Raw genomic sequence first — 24555 nt, forward strand, 5'->3', positions numbered from 1 at the left:
AAAACCAGGTATTTCTTCAGATACCATCCAGTTCTTTTGTATACAGTTAGTCCACTACTGAGCATGAGTTACTAAATTTATAAAAATAGAGCCCTAATTGTGTGGTTTGGGATTCCACTCCTTCTTTTCCTCTGCTTAGAATCTGGAGTTACTGTAGCTTATTTTAGTGATAACTAGCATTTTATTACTCACTAAGACTACTAAAGATGGACATTAAGGATGATTAGCGGAGTTGCCAAAGATAGTTAGGATCTCTGTCTGACCTCACTGAAGATATAACCAGATAACATCACACTGTCATGTATTCACTCACACGAGATCTAATTATTAGGAAATCAATAGCCTATATTAAATTAACAATAAATCTAATCACTACTTGTATCTTTCTTCCAAATTCTTATTAGCTGTTTTGGCTTTGTCAGATTACATTAAGATTACTTCTGTTATTCTCTGTATTTCTCTGTTAATTCTATTCTAGCTGCTTGTTATTCTTTTTACTGCCTTATATAAACACATTCAGCAACCCAACTGGCCATTCGCAAATATTTGATCTTTGTATTCCAGTTAAAAAAACAAGTGTCAGATGATCTTTAAATTTCCTCTTACTCGCTTCAGTACTGCCAGCTCCGTAAGTTATGTGAGAAATTAACCATAGGCAAAAATGCTATAAACTATCTGATTTTTACTAGAAAATGTGGTGCTACAGTTGCCATTTACCTTTACTTCATATGACTATAATCTAAATATTATTGGTAACTTGTTAACTCTTCGAAGTACAGCAAAAACATGTTTTGGAGTTTGTGTTAGCAAAGCACTGAACTAAGCTTTAAGAAGTATGACCAACTCATTAGGTACCAAATACTCAACTCTATTTCAGGTTTTGTTTCCTTTGAATATTTCAGAAACCAGTCTACTGGTGAGCTTTTGCCACATATAAAAGTGCTATTAATTCAAAGAAAACTTAAATGATAGTTATTTTCACATTCACTACTTTTAGATTAACTTTCAAATATTTTATTTCTGGTGGATGGGGAAGAGAGAAGAACAGCATGTATCAGTCCCATAGGGCCTATAACATTTAGGTTTATAGGTAGTGATGCCAATTAGTAAACAGTCATTCTTCAGGCTCACTTCTTCACAAGTATTACCCAAAGCCCAAGTTCTAACATATGGTTCAAAGTCCATTTTCAGCAAATCTTTGAAAAAAGGAAAAAAAAAATTCACCTCTGTTACACAACTACATTGTATGTGTGAATGTATTTAATTAGTCATAAACATTAACTAGTTAATATATCAAGGGCAGATATTAAATGTGAAATGTATAGGGTATACCCCAAATTCTGAAACTTTCTATTAGTCAGAACTCTGAGATCATTAACCACCCAGCTGAATACCTTGCCACAACAGGTCACGTGTGTAGCTAATAGGTAAATAATATAGATGCCTATAAATAAATTATAGAAAATGTATATTTGAGACACTACAAGCTGTTAGGCATTACAGTAGCAGGATATGTTTTTGAACTCCCAGAGACATGGAAACTTGTGACATCAGGGTTATTTCATACGAATTGCATCATGCTTCTCTTTCTCTTCTAACAAACCAGGGATATATACTTGGGTAACTGCCAAATGAAGAAAATTTTCACTTACTAAACTGGGAAAGCCTACTCCAGATGGTAATCTGAAAGCATCAGCTATTTTCTTTTTCAAACTAATAGGTCCATTCACATAATACTTTATAAATAAGTTTCTCATGACCTACGAACTTCTGATAGGCAGTCAGGTAAGGATGAAAAATACTAAAGTTATGTATAAATAAAAAGAATACAGTAGTGCTGTTATCAGATTACATATATCAAGCAAGAAGAAAAATGCAAAAAGGATACAGTGAAGAGTTAAGGATTTCTCACTCAACAGTACTGTATCCAAATATCCTGGTTTACATTACTTTGGTAATCGTACTCCCTGCTTTGAAAAAGACCAATTTTCAGTTTTATTATATTAGTTAACAAAACTGCAAAGTATCAAGGATCGTCTTTCAAGGGGAAGTGGTCACTACAAATTCATCTTCTAACTTGTCATGTAGATTAAACAGACAGACGGATACACTTTTAAACATAGATTGTCTTGGAAAGTTTAGTGAAAAGAGACCAGACATCCTGTTTCCGGATTTGCTACTGAATCTGTGCAGATCCCAGGATACTGCTGATTCTTTCCCAGGATAATGCTGATTCTTAACTGCTCCAAAGCCAAGGCCTGGACAACTAGGCTCAAAACCTGGCTTCATGGCATGTCAATGTTACACACATGGTTCAATATGGCAAGCTTGTTCAGCCTTCTTATCCTCAAGTGTCAAAGGGAAGAATATCACCTGCCCTGTTGACTCTCAATAAAGTTTTAAGGAACAAAAGAAGAGTGAAAGGAAACATATTTTGCAATCTGAAATATATGGTGTAACTATTACCTGAAATATCTAGCAGTGGACCTAATTCACAAGACTCCGTATTATTATCTGGCATTAAAAAAACAAACAAACAGGAACAAATAGTAAACCATTTTAACCAGTAAGCTACTTCCTGTCAAAATCAAGAAAAAGTGTGAGAAGTTAAGCATGTTTCATTATAATCTGGAGAAAATGGAGAAATATCTTCTAAATCTCCTCCTTTAAATTTATTTATTTAGAAGGAAAAGAAAATGTTTCTAATAAAAGTACAAAGTTTTTACACAGTTTCAAAGTAAGTTATTAGATAATAGCTACTACTAACAAGGACAGGACGAAGATTCCCTTTGCTGGCTGATCAAATTCTACCTGGCAAAAAATGTGACTCACCCCGGGTAACTACTAACAGTCAAACATTTTAAGTCAACACTAAACTGTGAACCAAAACCTGATTTTTAAATAGGAGAAAAACTTTTTAAGCTAAGAATGAGGCCAACACCTTGTATAAATAAGCTATTTAATGAATAAAAAAGCCAACTGAAAGTCCATGTATTCAATCTATAAAACTATCTCACTTTTATTAACAGCACCGATTTCATACTTCCTTTGATCAAACAGCTACTAGCAGCGCTTCAGGAGTTACACCGAGTTTTAAAGATCTGGTCATGAACATAAGTTAACAAGAAAAGGGGAGTCAGGGGCAGACTTTAAAGCATGATGTTGGCAGTAAAGTAACTGGCATATGCTTGTTGCTTTTTTCTGTCTTATCATATTTGCTCTTCATGTCAGCATGCACATCTACATTGTTCTAGTTCGGGTTAAGTAAGGCTTTAGCCTCTACCAGAGAAATGTTTCCGCAGTTTAATGGAAATCAGAGCAGACGTTTTGTGAACCTAGTCCTTTGCTTATATCAACACAACCCAAAGATTTAATAATTTTATTAAGTCTTCTATTATAATCTACTGGGAATCCCAACTGTTTATTAAAAGACTTCTTCAATCATCATCTCCACTGACATGACACTTAGATATGTGAAATCTGGTCAAAAGAAAATGCAGGAAAATGTTTATATGCTTTTTCTTTAAATTCTGCAAACTGAATTCAGAGGGATATACACTGTGTTCTTTACTATTTCTTACACTTTAGTGTGAAGAATCACTTGTGCAGCTTGTTAAACAAGCAGATCCCCTAACCCGTTCCAGACCTAAAACTGCATTTTTAACAAACCATAAGACAAATTCTGATGCAGGTGGTTCCTGGACCACAGGCACTTTACAGCACCAATTTCATACTTCCTTTGATCAAATAGCTACTAGCAGTGCTTCAGGAGTTACACCGAATTTTAAAGATCTGGCCATGAACATAAATTAACAAGAAAAGGGGAGTCGGGGCAGACTTTAAAGCATGATGTTGGCAGTAAAGTAACTGGCATATGCTTGCTGCTTTTGAAATGGTGTCTTACACCACATTATGGATAGAATTTTAGGTTTAGATCTCTTATTTTAGAAGCAGAATGACGTTACAGCACTGACTTACAACTAGGACAGATAATTTGAGGATTCAAATAACCATCTGGGAAATTTTCTGTTGGGGAAAAAAAAAAAAAAAGCGTTGACATTTATACCGTGCCTTGTTTCAAAAAAATTTAAAGCCACGGAACAGCTGTTTCGTTAACTGAAACCAATTAAAATTCAAAAGCTTTACTGTACTAATTCTTTCTTTACCAACACTTAGAAACACTAAGTGCTTCTTTACTAACACTCCCAAAACAGACGTTTTCAGATGTTGGCAGAATAAACTATTAAAGAAGGGAAATGATAATTTCCACAGCTAGGGTATAAATTAGCTAATTGAAAAACAATACAAGGCACATGAATCTATTTATGCAAAAAAAAGTTAAATCTAGAGGCTATCCATTTTACACTGATTAAAAAAAAAACCACAAGTTTTTTCTTTTCTTGAAAAATGACCGTCAGCAAACATGGGTCAGCTCAGAAACCCTGTGACACAGTAAAAAAAAAAAAAAAAGACACTTTCTCAGGAATTATTTCTTTAAAAGGGGTACCAGACTAGGGACGATCACATCAAAAGCCTTCGTTCTTTTTTTTTTTAAAAATAAACAAAGAGACAGGATCATCCGAGGTGCCATGCAAACCCAACCAAACACTATCAACATCCTGCTTTTTTGATGGACCTGGCTCTGCCCAGGGGACAAGCTCAGGTTGTGCGAAGTTTCTAAAGCGACGGAGCACAGCATCTCCATGGCAGTCGTCGGTCCCTGAGCTGTCATGCCCATAGAATCAGTCCTCCTTCCTAAAGAGTCGTGCAAGTTTGTCAAGTGAGGAGAGGCGTGGGCAGTGTGTCGGGGGCGACCCTTCTCTTCCTCCCCTCGTAAACTCCCCTCAACAAACACTCTGGCCCCGGGCATCCCAAACCCAACAGAGGACCGTGAGTGACAGGCGAGGGCGAGGCTGGAGCCCCCACGGCCCTGCCACGGGAAGGAGGCCGGAGCGGGGGGCGGTGGCTCCCGGCCTCCAGTCCGAGGGGGGCGGATACTGACCCGAGGACGCCAAGGCCGAGCCCAGCAGCACTGCCCAGAGCAGCACCGTCAGCCCGACCCGGACCCGCATCCTGCTCCCAACAGCCGCTGCCACCCCCCGGAGCTGTCTCTTCCGCCTCGGCCACCACCAGCTCAGCCTCCGCCGCCGCCGCCGCCTCCGCCTCGCCGCTGCGCTTCCTGCTCTGGTCTCCTTCCTCCACCCCTTCCCAGACCTCCCTGCCCCAGCGGGCAGCCAATCCACGCCCGCCGCCGCGTACGCCTCGCCCAATCGTCGCGGCCCTCCCCGCCCACCTCATTGCCCCGCCCCCGAGGTCAAGAATTCTACCAATCGCGACGCGCGATTCTCACACTGGCTTTCCGGTTGGACCACGGCCTCAGAGACATGGCCCCAGCTAATTGGTAAGCTCCTTGGTTTAACCATCCCGGAATCGGAGGGAGAGCCCGGAATTGGATGAGGGTAGTCACCCAGGAGACTACAATTCCCACAATGCACTTCATGGGCCTCTCTCTCCTGTGTGGCCTCTTGGGAAACGTAGTCCGTCGTGGAGCAATATTTAAAAGCGCCGATTCTGTAGAAGTCAAGAGAACTTAGCTAACACCTGAACCAGACGCCCTCTCAAGGCCATGAACCTAGAGGTTTTTTTTTTGTTTTGGCGCCAAGTAAATATCAAGAAGGGGCCTCTCAGGTGGTGCTAGTGGTAAAGAATCCTGCCAGTGCAGGAGACCTGGGTTCGATCCCGGGGTCGCAGAAGAACCCCTAGTGGAGAAAATGGCACCCCACTTCAGTATTCTTGCCTGGACAATTCCATGGACAGAGGAGCCTGGCAGGCAACAGTTTGTGGGGCCCTCAAAGAGTCCCCCGGGACTGAGCGACCGAGTGCACAAATATGAAGAAACACACATTATAAGGTTAAGAGTTTGTAGTGCGTTAAGCTCTTCTTCCTCTTAGTTTTATTTAGAGAGTTTGGATTGGGCATAGTGATAACAGCACTGATGGAAAAATACAATGGCTAGACTGAATGCGAGGTATTTCTTTTTAACTTAAATGAAACAGTACCTGGTATAGGGGAAACAGTACCTGGTATAGGGATACCAGGTTGGCACTCACTCACCGGCCTCTTTTCCCCTTCAAAACAAAAGGAAATAAATCCTACCCAGTATCAGAAAAACATCTACTTCTGCTTTATTGATTACGCCAAAACCTTTGACTGTGTAGATCACAACAAACTGTGGAAAATTTTTCAATAGATGGGAATACCAGATTACCTTACCTGTCTCCTGAGAAATCTGTATGCAGGTCCAGAAGCAACAGTTGAAACTGGACATGGAACAACAGACTGGTTCCAAATTAGGAAAGGAGTACATCAAGGCTGTATGTTGTCACCCTGCTTATTTAACTTACATGCAGAGTACATCATGTGAAATGCTGGGCTGGATGGGCACAAGCTGGAATCAAGACTGCGGGGAGAAATATCAATAACCTCAGATAAACAGATGACACCCCTCTTATGGCAGAAAGAAAAGAAGAACTAAAGAGCCTCTTGATGAAAGTGAAAGAGGAGAGTGAAAAAGCTGGCTTAAAACTCAATGTTCAAAAAACGAAGATCATGGCATCCGGTCCCATCACTTCATGGCAAATAGATGGGGAAACAATGGAAAGAAACAGTGACAGACTTAATTTTCTTGGGCTTCAAAATCACTGCAGATGGTGACTGCAGCCATGAAACTAAAAGATGCTTGATCCTTGGAAGAAAAGGATCAACCTAGAAAGCATATTAAAAAAGCAGAGACATTGCTTTGCTGACAATTGATCTAGTCAAAGCTATGGTTTTTTCCAGTAGTCATGTACGGATGTGAGAGTTGTACTGTAAAGGAAGCTGAGCACGGAAGAATTGATGCTTTTGAGCTGTGGTGTTGGAGAAGACTCTTGAGAGTCCCATGGACTGCAAGGAGATCAAACCAGTCAATCCTAAAGAAAATCAACCCTGAATATTCATTGGAAGGACTGATGCTGAAGCTGAAACTCCAGTCCTTTGGCCACCTAATGCAAAGAACAGACTTATTGGGAGAGACCCTGATGCTGGGAAAGATTGAGGGCAGGAGGAGAAGGGGATGACAGAGGATGGGATGGTTGGATGATATCACCGAGTTGATGGACATGAGTTTGAGCAAGCTCCAGGAGTTATTGATGGACAGGGAAGTCTGGAGTGCTGCAGTCCATGCTGTCGCAAAGAGCCAGACACAACTGAGCAACTGAACTGACTAACAGATCATGTCAATGCTAGTTATTTTTACAAGGGTCACCAGATAATAATAATCTGGAAAAGGGGGCCAACAGTCTTTGAAAAACCCTTTCACACATTTGTGCTCATCACTTTCCATTTGTCAGTTAGATTGTTCTCTTCATTGACTACCTAGGTCTTAGGGTGACTAGGTTCAGGTATCTAGGTTGACATATTTGGAGATAAAGGTGACAGTGATTACATTGCCGAAGTGGAAATAGTCTTGTGTGTTAAGTACCAATTCCAGCATGCTCTCACGAGGTAGCAGGGCAGTGGCTTTATGCTCCTGCTCCTTCAAAAAACTGTGTCTTTCTGTTTTCCTTAGCATTCACCCACAGTCAGCTCTTAGGTCTGCAACTTAGACATTCTGAGTTCGGGATTTTGGAGAAGTTCACACTGGACACGAATCTTGATACCATTTGTGTTCCATCTTCTCTGATGAAGAGTCCTCTTTTCTAGGAAAAGGATAAAAAAACTGTTGTTCAACATTCACATTGGAGAGGACAAAGGACAAATACTGTCCTATGAAAAAGAGTTCTCTTTTCTAATACTGTCTTACCACCATTCATCTCTATTTTTGTCACTAACAGTGCTTCCTTAGAGTTCCTCTGATTTTTAAATTATAGAGTAAAATCTAGTATATTTTGTGGCCATTTTCCCCTTTCTCACTGAAAACTTCCCTGTTGGCCCTCATTTACCCTTACCTGCTTGATGCACCTGAGTTCTAGCCATATTCACCAACACCATTCTCTCTTCCCTCTAACCTAAACTACATACCATGGCCAGATTAATTTTCCTTAAACACTGCTTTCATCTGCTTTTTCAAAAATTTCCAGTGGCTGGCTTTGTCATAGAATAAAAAAAAAAATAGAACTACTGACAAAATAGAAACTTGTACAGATAGTTCTACTTTCTTGGGGGGAATTATTGGGAAAGAAACTTCTGCCTTCCACAAAAGAAGCAGTGATTATCTGATTAATAAGTTTGAGGAAAGCTCACTGTTTGGTTAAGATCTAACTTCATCTTTTTTTATCTTTTTTCTTTACTGAGTGCTTCTTACATTGCAAGCCCTGTGCTAGGCACTGCAACGATAAATTGCCAACTTCTCCTTTACTATTTTCTCGATTTCTGCATTAATACTCTCTTGTTTTCTCTTGGGCTCCTTTGCCATCTGCCCACTGCTCTGCTGCTGCTTGTTAGCCACAACCCTGGCATCTTCCCAGTTTCAGTGGCATTTCATCTTAGCTGAGCCTTCTTTCAGGCCAGTCTTCATTAATTCTTATTTCTCTAAGTGTCTGCAGAACAGTCACAAACTTGCCTTTTAAATTAGTGGTAGTTTGCTGAGACCAAAGACAATTATACAATTAAGTGTATAGGTATATAGCATTGAAATGATCATCTACTAGCCTTAGATGATTGTTCATTGATTAATGATGTTCGTGTATGCTCAGTTGCTCCATCGTGTCCAGCTCTTTGTGAGCCCATGGACCATAGCCTGCCAGGCTCCTCTGCCCATGGAATTTTCCAGGCAAGAATTTTGGAATGGGGTGTCATTTCCTCCTACTCCAGGGGAGCTTCCAGACCCAGGGATTGAACCCAAGTTTCCTGCATTGGCAGGTGGATTCTCTACCACTAGTGCCTCCTGGGAAGCCCTGATTAATAGATACACCTTACCAATAAAGTGTTCTAACAATATTTTCAAAGCACATGTTGTGTACCATAGATTAATCTTTAAATATCTACCATAATTTTGTCTTACAGGAAATAAATATTAAGGAGCCCTTGTGCCCCTATTACACAGGACATTTACTTCACTCCTATTCACCTCATCTGAAAAACAGATATGTTGATCATTCCCTCTTCACCAAGTCACTAACTAGGTCTATTGTGAAGTTCAAAAGAGATAGGGGTGAGGAGGAGTGATTTCTTCATTACAGAATTGCCTACACATGTTATTTCTTAGGAGAAGGCAATGGCAAGCCACTCCAGTACTCTTGCCTAGAAAATCCCATGGATGGAGGAGCCTGGTAGGTTGCAGTTTATGGGGTCGCCATGAGTCGGACATGACTGAGAGACTTCACTTTCACGAGTTGGAGAAGGAAATGGCAACCCACTGCAGTGTTCTTGCCTGGAGAGTCCCAGGGACGGAGGAGCCTGATAGGCTGCCATCTATGGGGTTGCACAGAGCCGGGCACGACTGAAGTGACTTAGCAGCAGTAGCAGCAGCAGCAGCAATTATTTCTTACTGATTCTTTGAGGCAAAGGAGCAAAACAAGTTAAAATTGGTTTTTATTAAGACTGATAAAGTTAACTTTATTACCTTAATTTGAAAAGGGTTTAGAGCTGCTAAAGCTATTGTCTTAGGCCAGCAATGAGTTACTGACATGTTCTGAGACCTTAACTCCCTGGGGAAATTCTAAGCCTCATGAGCAGGTCTATAAAATGGTGTGGGAAAGCCAGGTTTATTTTGTCAGTCTGCTACCTTGCATGATGATTAATTAGTGAAAAGGTTGTAGATTTTCCATGACTTTATCCAGACTGAGCATACACTCCTCTCAAGGTTTCCAGCCAACATTCCCAGTTAAAGTTGTATACTCAGTCAATTTGCACAAAACGTTAGCATTATTTATTAATTCATAGACTGCTTTACTATTTGCTCAGCTGTCTGTACCCTGTTCTATTTGCTCATGTCAGTGTTCTAGGTCATTGTTACAGATTTCCAAGTTACAGAACACCTTTTTGCTGTGCATTACGACACAGCATAGGACCCAGAGGAGGTAGACAATAAGTGGCTTGTTATTCCATTGAAATTCATGTGACCTTGTTCTATTGAAATAAATCAAACAATCCATAACTATTCACAACCTCTGGAACATATTGAACATGTGAATTCAGCTTGCTTTTTGCTTAAGGATGGTGAGATAGCCCTCAGAGCCTTTTCCCGAGAACAGAGTGATGATCAGCATCTCTAGTCAAGTATCCTTACCCATGTTATTTTTAGAGATCTATTTGAGTTGGCAAAAATGTGTGAAGGCTGCCAGTGCTTGAATTATTGTATCTGCCAGTGCAGGATTAGGGAGAGAGGAGGAATTGTAGGTTCTCCCCTCTGGGCTTGAAGAAGAAGGTATTTTCTTTCAGGTAGATGAGGGGAATCAAAGTCATTATTTTTATGTTTGTTTTTCATGGATAAATGAAAATATAGGTCCTTGCATCATTTTGTAAGGTAAAACCTAGCATCTCTTTCTGTACATTCTGAGCTCCTTGAGTAAGTGGATAATGGTTTTATATTGCATAGTATCACCTGGAATTCCAGATTGTATATGGCAAGTCAATAATTAGTAATCAAAACAAACAAGCTTTAAATGTTCCAGTCACTTTCTATGATTATAACTGTCTCATAGAAGTCAAGTGTAGATCCAAGATTGCAGAGACGTGTATGCAGTATACTACCCAAGTGTGTAGCAACAGACTGAATGGGGTTGTGTGTGTGAGTGTAAGGCTCTGTTTGCCAAGTGTCATCCAGAACTGATATTTACTTTGGAGGTGTGTATTCTTTCTGAGCAGTATTGACTCACAACAGATAAAGGAAAAGTCAGGATACCTTTATACCTTGAATAAACAGACAGGCATCATTTGACCTGGTTTTTTCATAAATTTAACTTCCCTGGTGGCTCAGATGGTAGAGTGTTTGTGCACAATGCAGGAAACCTGGGTTCGATCCCCGGGTTGGGAAGATCCCCTGGAGAAGGAAATGGCAACCCACTCTGGTATTCTTGCCTGGAAAATCCCATGGACGGAGGAGCCTGGTAGGCACAGTCCATGGGGTTGCAAACAGTTGGACACAACTGAGTGACTTCACTTTCTTTTCACTTCTTTCTGGAGAAAGGCTGGGTTATAATTAAATTTCAGTAAGAATTTGGTTAAGTGAACCTTAGAAAATGGAGATAAACCAATGGGAGCTCCCATTAGATTCGGAATACTTAGCTCTTCTGTAGATGGCAGTGTGTTTCATTTGTGAATGTTGGGTTAGGAACATTATATTCATAGGATAATCTTTCCTTTCTTCCTTCAACGATTCAACAAATATTTGAGTGGCACAGTCAATGCCCTCCAGGCAAAGATCAACCAAACGAATACGCCAGTCATTGAACTGGGTTTAGTACTTACTGCAATGAGGAAGAACACACACACCATATGGTGTCTCAGGATGGGGGATTTAAAGGAAAACTGTTCTAGGATTTGGGATTTAGCTGGGTGATTTGTGGGAGAATCCAGGGAAGCCAGGTTTACTCTTGACTGGATGCTATTAGAAGTATCCCTAATTTCTATAATTTGGTAGAAATAAATTGATAAGCCCCCTTGGATTGCAAGGAGATTCAACCAGTCCATCCTAAAGGAGATCAGTCCTGGTGGTCATTGGTAAGACTGATGTTGAAGCTGAAACTCCAATACTTTGGCCACCTGATGTGAAGAGCTGACTCATTTGAAAAGACCCTGATGCTGGGAAAGATTGAGGGCAGGAGAAGAAGGGGACAACAGAGGATGAGATGATTGGATGGCATCACCAACTCGATGGACATGGGTTTGGGTGGACTCTGGGAATTGGTGATGGACAGGGAGGCCTGGTGTGCTGCGGTTCATGGGGTTGCAAAGAATCAGATATGACTGAGCGACAGAACTGAACTGAGCTGAATCGATAACCCTCATCTTAAGGGAGATGAGACTAGAAGGAGGATAAAGCTGTCATTGGTGAAGAAGCAGCAGTTACTCATTTGGGCCAAGAGAGGACATATTTAGTGTTTTGCGAGTGGCACAGGGAACTTGTTTTTGTCTGTGTTTGGGTAAAATTATGAAATCATTGTATCTTGGTCTCAGAGTAACCTGTCTGCGGGTGGTATTCTGTGACGCTGTTTGTGTCCAATAGGAGAACAACAGGGCCTAGGTGTGCGTGCCAAGGGTAGCTTCTGAATGCCGTGGACTGCTCTTTGTTTATCCTTCTCAGTCCGTCATGGGAGGCCCTTGATACTGGGGATTCAGCAATCCACACAACACACAAAAGTTATGGAGTTTATATTCTCGTAGGAGAAGAAAAAAAGAATAAATTATACTATATTAGAAGATGATAAATGCTCTAGAGAAAACCATAGAACAGAAGGAATTAGGATTCGAAGGGGGGGGGTTGGGACGACTTAAATTTAAAGAAGGGAGGTCAGGAGGTTTCCCTGTAATACACATATTTGATGAGCGTATTAAGCCATAAAGATGTGAAAGTGAGGAACCTTCGGGAATAAGGAGAAGGAAACAAAGGTTCCAGGGGAAAACCCCACCTGTTGTGCTCTAAGAACAGCAAGGAGGCCAGTGCTGCAGAGGGGCTTGCAAGTGAAGGGGAGATCAGAGAAGAGATGGGGCCGGATGGTTTAGGGATTTGACATTAATATTAAGGGGTAATCAGAACACTACTTTTTAATACTCAGAGACTGACTATCTGGAAGTGTGGCTTGAATAAGAGCCTAGAGTTTTCCCCTGTGGCGCGCTGCAATGACCAAATTAATTACACAAACAAACCTCTTTGTTAATCGTTTGGCCAGATTCTAAAGTGGTGGTTTCCCTCGTAGCTCAGTCGGTAAAGAGTCTGCCTGCAATACAGGAGACCCGGGTTAGATTTCCGGGTAGGGAAGATCCCCTGGAGAAGGAAATGGCAACCCATTCCAGTATTCTTGCCTGGAGAATCCCATGGACAGAGGAGCCTGATGGGCTACAGTCTGTGGGGTGGCAAGAGTTGGACAGGACCGAGCGAATAAGCACGCAGCACGCATATCCTAAAGTAACCAATTAAAACAATTGTATTCAAAAGTTTGATTCATAGGAAGTTCTTACACTGGTTAAAAATTGAGATGGAAAAGTATAAAATAGCCATTATCAAGAGAAGGTATTTTCAAAATATTGAAGTAATACTGTAAATGCAATCCCTTTCAAAGTAAATTAGGAATTTTGATCATCTCCTATACCCGAATAGGCCCCCACCTATGCTGGGATGACTTCATATACATATAACTCAAAGAGGTGCATTGACAAAATACTAAATATATGTGTTAAATATATCAAAATAATAATCACCAAATGTTAATATCAATAAATTTAACAGTAATTAAACAATTAACTGAATATCAATAAATTAAATGCAAATTAGTAAATTAAATATATATTAAGAAATCAAATATATATCCATATATTCATGGTAAACGTGTATACACAAACACATATGTGTATAATTAAAACAATTGAGAATAAATTGCAGACATGATGCGTCTTTATCCCTACGTGTATTAGTGTGTATTTTTTGAAAACAAAGACTTGGAAATCCCATGGAGAGATGAGCGTGGCAGGCTACAGTCCATGGGGGGTCACAAAAGAGTCACACCACATAGCTATTAAACAAGAACAACAAATAATTACAGAACTGTTATCAAAGTTAGGAATTTACCACTGATTCAATACTGTCGTCTAGTCTACCAGCGTTATTCAGATGGTCCTGGTTTGTCATGTCTTATTAGTCATCCTTTAATGTGCTACATTTAATGTGGTAATCCTTGTGGATTATTAATGTGGTACAGTTCTTGAAGGTGTGTGTGTGTGAATGTGTTTTCCTGAACCTTACTATACTGACATTTTTAAAGTGTTTAAACAAGTTATTTCCTAGAATGTGCCCTAATTTCAGTTTGTGCCATTACACACATTTGGTAAGAATACTTTAGAGGTGATGCTGAATTCTTCTCAGTGCATCACTTCAGGAATCAAATGCTGTTGGTTAGTCCAAATCCTGGAAATAATAATTTTGATCAGGAGAGATGTCTCCACCATATTTTTCATCTGTAATTAATATGTATCTTGTAGAAGGTACTTTGAGACTTTGTAATTATCTCATTAGCCCTCAAACATTCAGCTACTAGCTTTACTGGGTGTATTCATGTTTCTTGCCTGAATCAATAATTACTATGGTGATTGACAAATGGTTATTTTCTAATTCCATCATTCTTTCTGAATTTATTATTAGCTTTCTAGTGTAGGCAGAGCATTATCTTTTAATTTATTTATTCATTTAATTAATTTACATTGGTACAGACCCATGTATCCTTTCAGTTCAGTTCAGTTCAGTCGCTCAGTCATGTCTGATTCTTTGTGACCCCATGGACTGCAACATGCTAGGCTCACTGTCCATCACCAACTCCCGGAGTTTACTCAAACTCATGTCCATTGAGTCGGTGATGCCATCCAATCATCTCATCCTCTGTCATCCCCTTCTCCTCCCGCCTTCAATCTTTCCCAGCATCAGGGTCTTTTCCAATGAGTTAGCTCTTTGCATCAGGTGGGCAAAGTACTGGAGTTTCAGCTTCAACATCAGTTCTTCCAGTGAACACGAAGGACTAATCTCCTTTAGGATGGACTAGTTGGATCTCCTTACAGTCCCAGGGACTCTCAAGAGTCTTATCCAACACCACAGTTCAAAAGCATCAATTCTTCGGTGCTCAGCTTTCTTTATAGTCCATCTCTCACATCCATAAGTGACTACTGGAAAAACCATAGCCTTGACTAGACGGGCCTCTGTTGGCAAAGTAATGTCTCTGCTTTTTAATATGCTGTCCAGGTTGGTCATAACTTTCCTTCCAAGGAGTAAGTGTCTTTTAATTTCATGGCTGCAGTCACCATCTGAAATGATTTTCAGTTCAGTTCAGCTCAGTTCAGTTCATTTCAGTCCCTCAGTCATGTCTGACTCTTTGCGACCCCATGAATTGCAGCATGCCAGGCCTCCCTGTCCATCACTAACTCCTGGAGTTCACTCAAACTCATGTCTATTGAGTCGGTGATGCCATCCAGCCATCTCATCCTCTGTCGTTCCCTTCTCCTCATGCCCCTAATCCCTCCCAGCATAGTCTTTTCCAATGAGTAAATGTTTCACACGAGGTGGCCAAAGTATTGGAGCTTCAGCTTTAGCATCATTCCTTCCAAAGAACACCCAGGACTGATCTCCTTTAGAATGGACTGGTTGGATCTCCTTGCAGTCCAAGGGACTCTCAAGAGTCTTCTCCAACACCACAGTTCAAAAGCATCCATTCTTTGGTGCTCAGCTTTCTTTATAGTCCAACTCTCACATCCATACATGACCACTGAAAAAATCATAGCCTTGACTAGACGGATCTTTGCTGGCAAAGTAATATCTCTGCTTTTTAATACTGTATCTAGGTTGGTGATAACTTCCCTTTTAAGGAGTGAGCATCTTTTAATTTCATGGCTGCAATCACCATCTGCAGTGATTTTGGAGCCCAAAAAAATAAAGTCTGACACTATTTCTACTGTTTCCCCATCTATTTTCCATGAAGTGATGGGACCAGATGCCATGATCTTCATTTTCTGAATGTTGAGCTTTAAGACAACTTTTTCACTCTCCTCTTTCACTTTCATCAAGGGGCTTTTTAGTTCCTCTTCACTTTCTGCCATAAGGGTGGTGTCATCTGCTTATCTGAGGTTATTGGTATTTCTCCCGGCAATCTTGATTCCAGCTTGTGCTTCTTCCAGCCCAGCGCTTCTCATGATGTACTCTGCATAGAAGTTAAACAAGCAGGGTGACAATATACAGCCTTGACGTACTCCTTTTCCTATTTGGAAGCAGTCTGTTGTTCCATGTCCAGTTCTAATTGTTGCTTCCTGACCTGCATACAGATTTCTCAAGAGGCAGGTCAGGTGGTCTGGTATTCCCATCTCTTTGTTCACTAGCTTATAATCTTCATTTTCATTATTGTTTTGATGTTCATATCACCTCAGATTTGGCCAGTGAGTACTCCTTCAAACTGACTCCTACAACTTTTTGACATGTTCCCATCATTATTTATTTTTTTGGTTTTCCTAACCCAGCACTGGAACCAGACATTTCTCCAAAGAAGCCTGCTTTCTTTCAGTGGAGAAGTGCTTACATTCCAGGAATACCCATCGCTACTATGGTTTTAATGCTTCTAAAATCTCTGAGTGGACTCAGTTGGGAAGTGCGTGTCTGTGTGTCTGTGTATGTATATACGCACGTGGATGCACACACACACCTATAATACACATATACATAGCCGCACACATCTGTACCTGTTTCTGCATTTATCTTTCTATATATTAAAACCTCTGAGGAAATGAACATCTGACATCCAGAACTGAGCCATAGGAGAAATAGAAGAAAGTTTATTTGTAGTACTGTATTCTTGAAAAAAATGATCCAGTGAGATCAGGGTACTAGCTCTTCTTTTCTCGACATAGATGACACGGTAGCAGTGGATTGCATTCTGAACAGCTGCTGCAAACTTTGTGCACCAGCCTACACTCAGGTTCTGTGCTTCAAAAACTCACAGTGCCTCTTCAGATAAAGACAACTCCCCTGCCATTTCCTGCATCACAAATCTCTGCAGTTCTTCAGTTGCTTCTCCTTTCTCTTGTCTCTCTCTGTTCTTTCTCTGGCCCTCTAATCACACCAGGTCTTCATTAGTGAGCTCCTCACGCTGCACAGCAAGGAGTTCATGTGCACCATCTTTTCACCTTGCCCCACCCTCTCAATGATTTTCACCTATGTTTCCATTGTTATCCCTTGGTGCTTCTTAGCAGGACCAGCTACATCTCCATTGCTTTTGTGCTTGCTTCTAGATATCCTGGGCTTGAAAGAAAGATACTGTACTATTGTATGCTATACAGTATTAAAGTATACAAAAGCAAAACCACTCATAGAGGATACATGCACATGTCAATGAACGCCAGACACGTGAACTAACTCAACACGATTGGACATAAGAACATGTGTTCATATCTTTGACAGTTTGCAACTTGAATGTTCATATGTAGTGGAAGTGTTGTAGATATGTTTTAAAGTGCATACAACTGGTAGGACTGCAAAGGCTTTCAACAGCTGAGGAAAATTGTTTGATAGTAGTTCTTATACACCAAAACATGCACTTTCAAAATACCCACCTTCTGGTGAATGGATAAACAAGCAGTAGTATGTTTAATCAATGGAATACTACTCAGCAAAAAAAAAAAAAGAAAGAAAAAGGAAAAGACTGACTGGTTTGTACACATCATGGATAAGTCACAAGAACCTTATGTCGAGTAAAATAAACCAGACAGAAAAGAGAGTACATTGTTCATGATTTTATTCATGTGGAGCTCAAGAACAAGTGAAACTAGTTATAGTGAGGACCCTCAGAATAGCAGCTGCTTGGTGTGAGGGTGGGTAGGGCCATTGGCAAGAGTCAAGAGGGAAATTTTGGATAAAGACACCTTCAATAGTCTAATTAGTGGGTAGTTCACATGATACATTTGTCGGAATTCACAGATCTGTGCATTTTACTGTATGCAAATGATATGTTGGGACAGGCAAAATAGGAGCCCTCCCAGAAGGTGTTCATGTCCTAATCCCCAAACCTGTGACTATGTCACCTTATAAGTTGTAGGACTTTGCTGATGTGATTAAGTTAAGGGTCTGGAGACTGAAAGACTCTCCTGGATTATCCAGATGGTCTAAATCATAATCATTCTTACAAGAGGGAGGCAGGAGGCTCTGTGTCAGAAGGAGAAGATGTGACGGTGGAGGCAGGGGTGATGCCATTGCTGAAAGGGAGTCATGTGTGAAGGGGCAGACAGCCTCTAGAAGCTGGAAAAGGCAAGACATGGGTTTTGCCTTAGAACCTCCAGAAGGAACATGGCCATGCTAGTTTCTTGATTTCAGCCTTAGAAGGTCTAGTTTTGGACTTTTGACATCCAGAACTGTAAGAGTATAAATCTGTGTCCCAAACCACTAAATTTCTGGTAGTTCGTTAAGAAGGTGAAAGTGAAAGTCAGTCACGTCTGACTCTTTGCAACCCCATGGACTGTAGCCCACCACCTGCCTATTCCATGGACTTTTCCAGGCAAGAGTACTGGAGTGGGCTGCCATTCCCTTCTCCAGGGGATCTTTCCAACCCAGGGATCTAACCCAGGTCTCTTGCATTGCGGGCAGATTCTTTACCATCTGAGCCACCAGAGAAGCCCATGAATACTGGAGTGGGCACCCATTCCCTTCTCCAGCAGATCTTCCTGACCCAGAAATGGAACCAGGGTCTCCTCCATTACAGGTGGATTCTTCACCATCTGAGCTACCAGAAAGTCCATAGCCACAATAGGAGACTAATGTATACCTCATTTTAAAATGTATTTAAAAATACAGCTCTTAAAGAGCAGTCTCACATGCTACCAAAAAAAAAAAAAAAAGAAAGAAAATAGCCACATTGTAGAACAGATCTGGGTTCCATTCTCAACTGTGTCACCTGCTAGCTCAGCGAGGGAAGCTTTGTCAAGTTACGTAACATCCCTGAGGCTCAGTTTCTTAATCTACGAACTCAGAATCACTAAATCACTATTGCCTTGCTTCTCAGACTTGTTATGAATACTAAAAGCAATAAAATAAGAAAAGATTCTGTCCACAGAAGACCAAAAAGGTTAACTTCATTATTGCTGGACTTGTCATCCATCACAAATGCATGACCGACCAATGGTGATTGGGCAGTCTGAATTTTCCCTCTGGTATGAAAGATAATTACAGTAGAGGGGCAAAGGTCACGTGGAGAACTTATCAGGCTATTCTGGTTCAGGTTTTCAAAAACAATTTTTTATTTTGAAATACTTTAAGACTCAAAAGACATTGCAAAATAGGTTATCTATTCATTTTCAAAGAGTGCTTATTACTTCTACTTATTCCACTCCTACTGGCAATCTGGACAGATCCTAGATTTGCTGAGTGTCCAGTCATATTGGAGTAACTAAGTAACAACAGTAACTAAGGTTTGCTGTGAATTCCCACTGTGGTAGCACTTTACACACTTGGTTGTCATTTGCACTTGATATTAATGGTAACATGAGGGAGGTGCTTCCGTTTTTCCTATTTTGTAGACAGAGAAACAGGCATAGAAACGGTTAGTAACTTCTCCAAGCTGAGTGTGGGCACCATGATTTCAGCCCGGCTCCTGACTTTAGAGACCAAGCACAGACAGGAAGAAGGTATCCTCCCCGTATCACAGAATCACTTAGAGACATTTCTATATTTTGTACACAAATATACACGCAAGAGTGCTGGGAGCCAGTGTGAGGAACTCTGCCCATGGCAAAGGTCATGAGGAAGGAGGCTTCGGCATACGCAAGGGCGGGATCGAGCCTCAGGAAACCCTCTTTTCCTGAGCATCTACCCCCAAAGCCAGAGTCTGCCTACTTTACTGTTTTATGCTGTCACCTATACCTCTGACTTTACGGGGGGCTGACCCCCATTACCTCTCTCAGAGAAGGAGTTAACTTACAGCTCCAAGTCAATAAAAATTCCTGGGCATGACAAGAGTGTTTCAACTTACGAACTCCTCTGAAGGTTATCTAGCCTGCCTGTACAGGTTCGTCCAGCCACATGTGGTTGTTTACAGCCTCCAAACTGTGAGGGGCACAAGATGTTTTAGACTTACTAAAGGCAGATTCTTTTGGGAAGTTAGAAATTATTAGTATAGTGGGTTGGTTAGGAATTATATTGGTGAAGGGTTTTTCATTTGTGATGCCAATAATTGCCGCTAAGTTTCCATATTCCCTGCCCTGGGTGTGACAAGGGTGTCTCAGGTCAAAGCTCTCTGCTGGCAGACTGGTTTGTATGACAGGATTACCCATACTCCTGCCACTACGCACATGATTGTTTACTACCTCTCAACCATAAACAGCACAGAGAGTTTGGAGTACTTTGGAAATCTTAATTAGCATAGGGCTTTTCTCATTGTTGAGTCAGTGATTGCCGCCAGGCCTCCATATCTTTAGGCACCTGGGAATATATTAATGTATTTGGAATATAGAAAAGGAAATATAGTTTTTGATGTTAGCAATACTAGACCTTTTGAGTTAATGAATTTTCTCTTTTGTTATAGATCACTGTACTTTGTTATAAATCACTGTGTCCTTGCTATGCAAAAATGTAACTTTATCACTATCTTAAGACTAAATAGATCTTAAGGGAAACATTGGTGAAGGGTTTTCATTTGTTGGGCTGATGTTTGCTGCTAAATCTCCATATTCCCTGCCCTTATAATGAATATAACTAGCATATAGGAGAAATAAATATTAACCTTTAAGATTAATCATGTTAACCTTAGGTTAAATAAATTCCTTTCTTAGTTGTAACCCACTACACCCTCACCCTATAGGAATCCAACTTTATCTGCTACCTTCAGAGGGTGGTGCCTGGTTTAAGAAAAAAAACCCTTGGAAAAATAAGTTTTTTGGTTATCAGAAAGAAAGGATCATAAAATGTCAGCAGGCCTCATGGCCAGAAGATGATGTAAAACCTCTAAGACCTTTTATTATGCATTTATGTTAAGCACCTGATTTTGATAAAGGTCAGGATTGCTGACCCCCGTGCGACTCTAAAATTTCCATTTGTCTCTATGTGTAACAGAAGGTATATAAGCAAACCTAAAAAATAAAGAAATCGGATCAGTTTCTGGCAAGAATGATTCCCCCGTATCATTTCTTTCTTGCTCCCCATTTTTCTGGCTGAATTCCCATCTGGAGCGTGGGTGCTCGCCATATCTACTTACTTGCCTTGGCTTTTAAGTTCCACACGAGAAGGAGCCCAAGGAGGGGTACCTTCCGATATTCAAGTGGCGCTGGTGGCCCACCGTAGATGGTGCAAATTCCTTGTCTTGGAATTTTATTGGTATCCCACGTAAACCAAGTTATTCAGCCTCTTTTTCTCCACTAATATTTCCTGCTACACTATCCATTTCTAATCTCTCTCTATATCTCTGTCTATATCTGAAATTAAATAAGTTCTTTCCTAGGACACCAACACTATCCCCGCTTCGAATTACCCTGGATCTACTGGGGCTGGACCCCGGCACAAGAGGGCTTCCCTCCTGGCTTAGTGGTAAAGAATCTGCCTTCCAATGCACGACATGTGGGTTCAGTTTCTGGATTGGGAAGATCCCCTGAAGAAGGAAATGGCAACCCACTCCAGTACTCTTGCCTGGAAAATCCCATGGGCAGAGGAGCCTGGTGGGCTATAGTCCATGGTGTCACGAAGAGCAGGACGTGACTGAGCAACTAAACAATGATAGGTGCAAAAGGAGCGCATGCACACCTATGAGGGATGGGCTTTTTTGCTAAGTCAAGGAATAAAGGCAAAAAAGGGTTTATGATAAAAAGAGGGGAGGAAAAAATTGGAGACCATCTGAAAACAGTAAGCAACTTTAGCAATTTTTAAAAAGCCCTTGGGACTTCCCTGGCTGTCCAGTGGTTAAGATTCCACCTTCCAATGCGAGGGGTGGGGATTCAAACTCTGGTCAGGAAGACAAGATCCCACATGCCTTGGGGCTAAAAAATAAAACAGAAGCAATAAGATAATAAATTCAGTAAAGACTTTAAAAACGGTCTGCATCAAAAAATCTTCAAAAATAAAAATAGAAGCACTGATTAGTTGGCAACTAAGAAAGAGGATGACCTGGGTGTTTTGTCCTAGAGCAGTCTCACTCAGTTCAGTTCAGTTCAGTTCAGTCGCTAAGTCGTGTCCGACTCCTTGTGACCCCATGGACTGCAGCATGCTAGGCTTCCTTGTCCATCACGAACTCCCGAAGTTTACTCAAACTCATGTCCATTGAGTTGGTGATGCCATCCAACCATCTTATCCTCTATCGTCCCCTTCTCCTCCTGCCTTCAATCTTTCCCAGCATCAGGGTCTTTTTAAATGAGTCAGTTCTTCACATCAGGTGGCCAAAGTATTAGAGTTTCAGCTTCAACATCAGTCCTTCCAATGAATATTCAAGACTGATTTCCTTTAGGATGGACTGGTTGGATCTCCTTGCAGTCCAAGGGACTCTCAAGAGTCTTCTCCAACACCGCAGTTCAAAAGCATCAATTCTTCAGCACTTAGCTTTCTTTATAGTCCAACTCTCACATCTATACATGACCACTGGAAAAACCATAGCTTTGACTAGATGGGCCTTAGTTGGCAAAGTAATGTCTCTGCTTTCTAGTCTCACTAAAGGTACCTGACACCATTTTCAGTTATTCATGAATTCTCCAGAACACCTTGGGAGTTTAGTCGGGGAGCAGGCAGGACAGGGGCCTCTAGGAAAGAGGGCCAGGTCCCTATGTCCACTCCTCTGTGCTCATCGGCCAGGCCTCCACCGTTTTCCTCATCAGAATCTCTCACTTGTCAGGCTTAATAGCAATTAAATTCATCTCCAAGTTCTGGCAAGTCTTGTCCCCTAATGTTTCTTGAAAGTTTTGCTCCCTTTTCTATTTCAATGGCCACCGTCCTAGTCACAGCTCCCATTACTTCATGCTACATAAACTAGCCAACGGGACCATCACTCATCAGATGCATTTTCCTCAAACTCTCTTGCTTAAGAAGTTATAAGGGGGGCTTCCCTGGTGGTTCAGTAAAGAATCTTCCTGACAATGCAGGACACACAGATTCAACCCCTTATCTGGGAAGATCCCACATGCCACAGAGCAACTAAGTTTGTGTGCCACAACTACTGAGTCTGAGTTCGAGAACCCAGGAGTGGAAATTACTGAGCCCATGGGCTCTAAGTACTGAAGCCCACACCCCCTAGAGCCTATGCTTTGCAACAAGAGAAGCTACCACAGTGATAAGACTGTGCACTGAAACTAGAGAAAAGTCCACACAGCAAGGAAGACCCAGCATGACCAGGCATAAATAATTAAAAAAAAGAAGCTGCGAGGGTTTCCTGTAATCATGGCCAATGAGTTCAAATTCCCCCGTGTGACCACCAAGCATCTTTTTTCTCTCCTGCCCTCTACATCTCTGATCTTATATATTTTCCCCCTAATATATTTGGATTAGGGCAGCTTGGGCTGCTGTACAAAATAATATAGACTGGGTGGTTTAAGGGACTTCCACGGGCCACTGGTGGTAAAGAATCCACCTTCCAGTGCAGGAGACATAAGAGACTAGGGTTCAACCGTTGGATCAGGAAGATCCTCTGGAGGAGGGTATGGCAACCCACTCCAATATTCTTGCCTGGAGAATCCTATGGACAGAGGAGCCTGGTGGGCTAAGAGTTGGACATGACTGACATGACTTAGCATGCACACACGAGTGGCTTTAAGAACAGAATTTACTTCTCACAGTTCTGAAGGCTGGAAGTCCGAAATTAGGGTGCATGTTGCTGGGTTCTGGTGAGAGCTTTCAAAAAGGCAGACAGATGCCTTTTTGTTGTGTCCTCATAAGGCACGGAAAGTGAGTGAGCATGCCCTCCGATTCTGATGACTCATTTTAGAAGGCCACTACAGTACCCCACCCTCATGTTCTCATCTAACCCTAATCACCTCCTGAAGTCTCCATCTCCAAATGCCATCACGTTGGAGGTTTAGGGCTTCGACACATGAATTTGGGTGGCGGGTGCACACAGCTCAGTCCATAGCACCACATTCTGCTTCAGATGCAATAATACTGCTTGGACTCTCCTGTACTTCCGGTATCTCTCCTCTAGCTGCATTACTTGCCCTTATTTTCTGACAAACTTCCTTTCCAAAGACAAATTCTAAAGTCTAAGAAGCATACATCCAGTTTAATCCATCTCTTGTTGGACTTCTCCGTTTTCATAAAATATTCCTTTGTGCTATTTTAGTTTGCATGTATTTGATCTTAAGCATTTTGCTACATATTTTACTCTAAAATTATAATTGGGTTGTAATGAGGCAAGTGCCATTTCTTGCAGAATAAATACTGTTATAAAGAGAATCTCGTTATTATGGAAAGATTTTGACAACCTAACTAATGGACTACTTATCTTTAGGACTACAAGACTCCATTATAAGCAAGATAGGGAAAAAAGCACAGTAACTGGGAGTCTGTTGTGGAAAGATTTACAATCATAGAATTTTCAAAATTTATCTCTCACCTTACGCATTTTTAAAACCTCATGCCTTAAGAAGTGACTTTAAGATCATATAACAAGTTAATGATAGTGATGTAAACCTTGATCTCTTGATTTCCAGTTTAAAGTTTATTTATTAAAATGGTTTTCCATTGGCTGCTGTATCACCTTTCTATTGCTGATAAACAAATTATAACAAATTTAGCAGCTTAAGAACACATTTATCATCTCATTGTTTCCATGGATCAGAAGTTCTGGAACAGTTTAAATGAGTCTTTTGGTTAGGGTCTTGTAAGGTTGCAGTTGAGGGTTCTCAGGGGTCTCAGACCTGGTTTCC

At 41.1% G+C, this 24555-nt stretch overlaps 1 protein-coding gene across 1 annotated transcript in view; it reads right to left on the bottom strand.

The window, feature by feature from the left end:
- Positions 1-5226, bottom strand: part of SEL1L (SEL1L adaptor subunit of SYVN1 ubiquitin ligase) — a 62514-nt gene extending 57288 nt beyond the window's left edge. Inside the window, exon 1 of the mRNA XM_069595230.1 lies at positions 5003-5226. Coding sequence (XP_069451331.1) covers positions 5003-5072 — 70 coding nt within the window. The 5' untranslated portion in view covers positions 5073-5226. The remainder of the gene's footprint in view (positions 1-5002) is intronic.
- Positions 5227-24555: the final 19329 nt, after the last annotated feature.

This window comes from Ovis canadensis, chromosome 7 (assembly GCF_042477335.2).
Source record: "Ovis canadensis isolate MfBH-ARS-UI-01 breed Bighorn chromosome 7, ARS-UI_OviCan_v2, whole genome shotgun sequence".
NCBI lineage: Eukaryota > Metazoa > Chordata > Mammalia > Artiodactyla > Bovidae > Ovis > Ovis canadensis.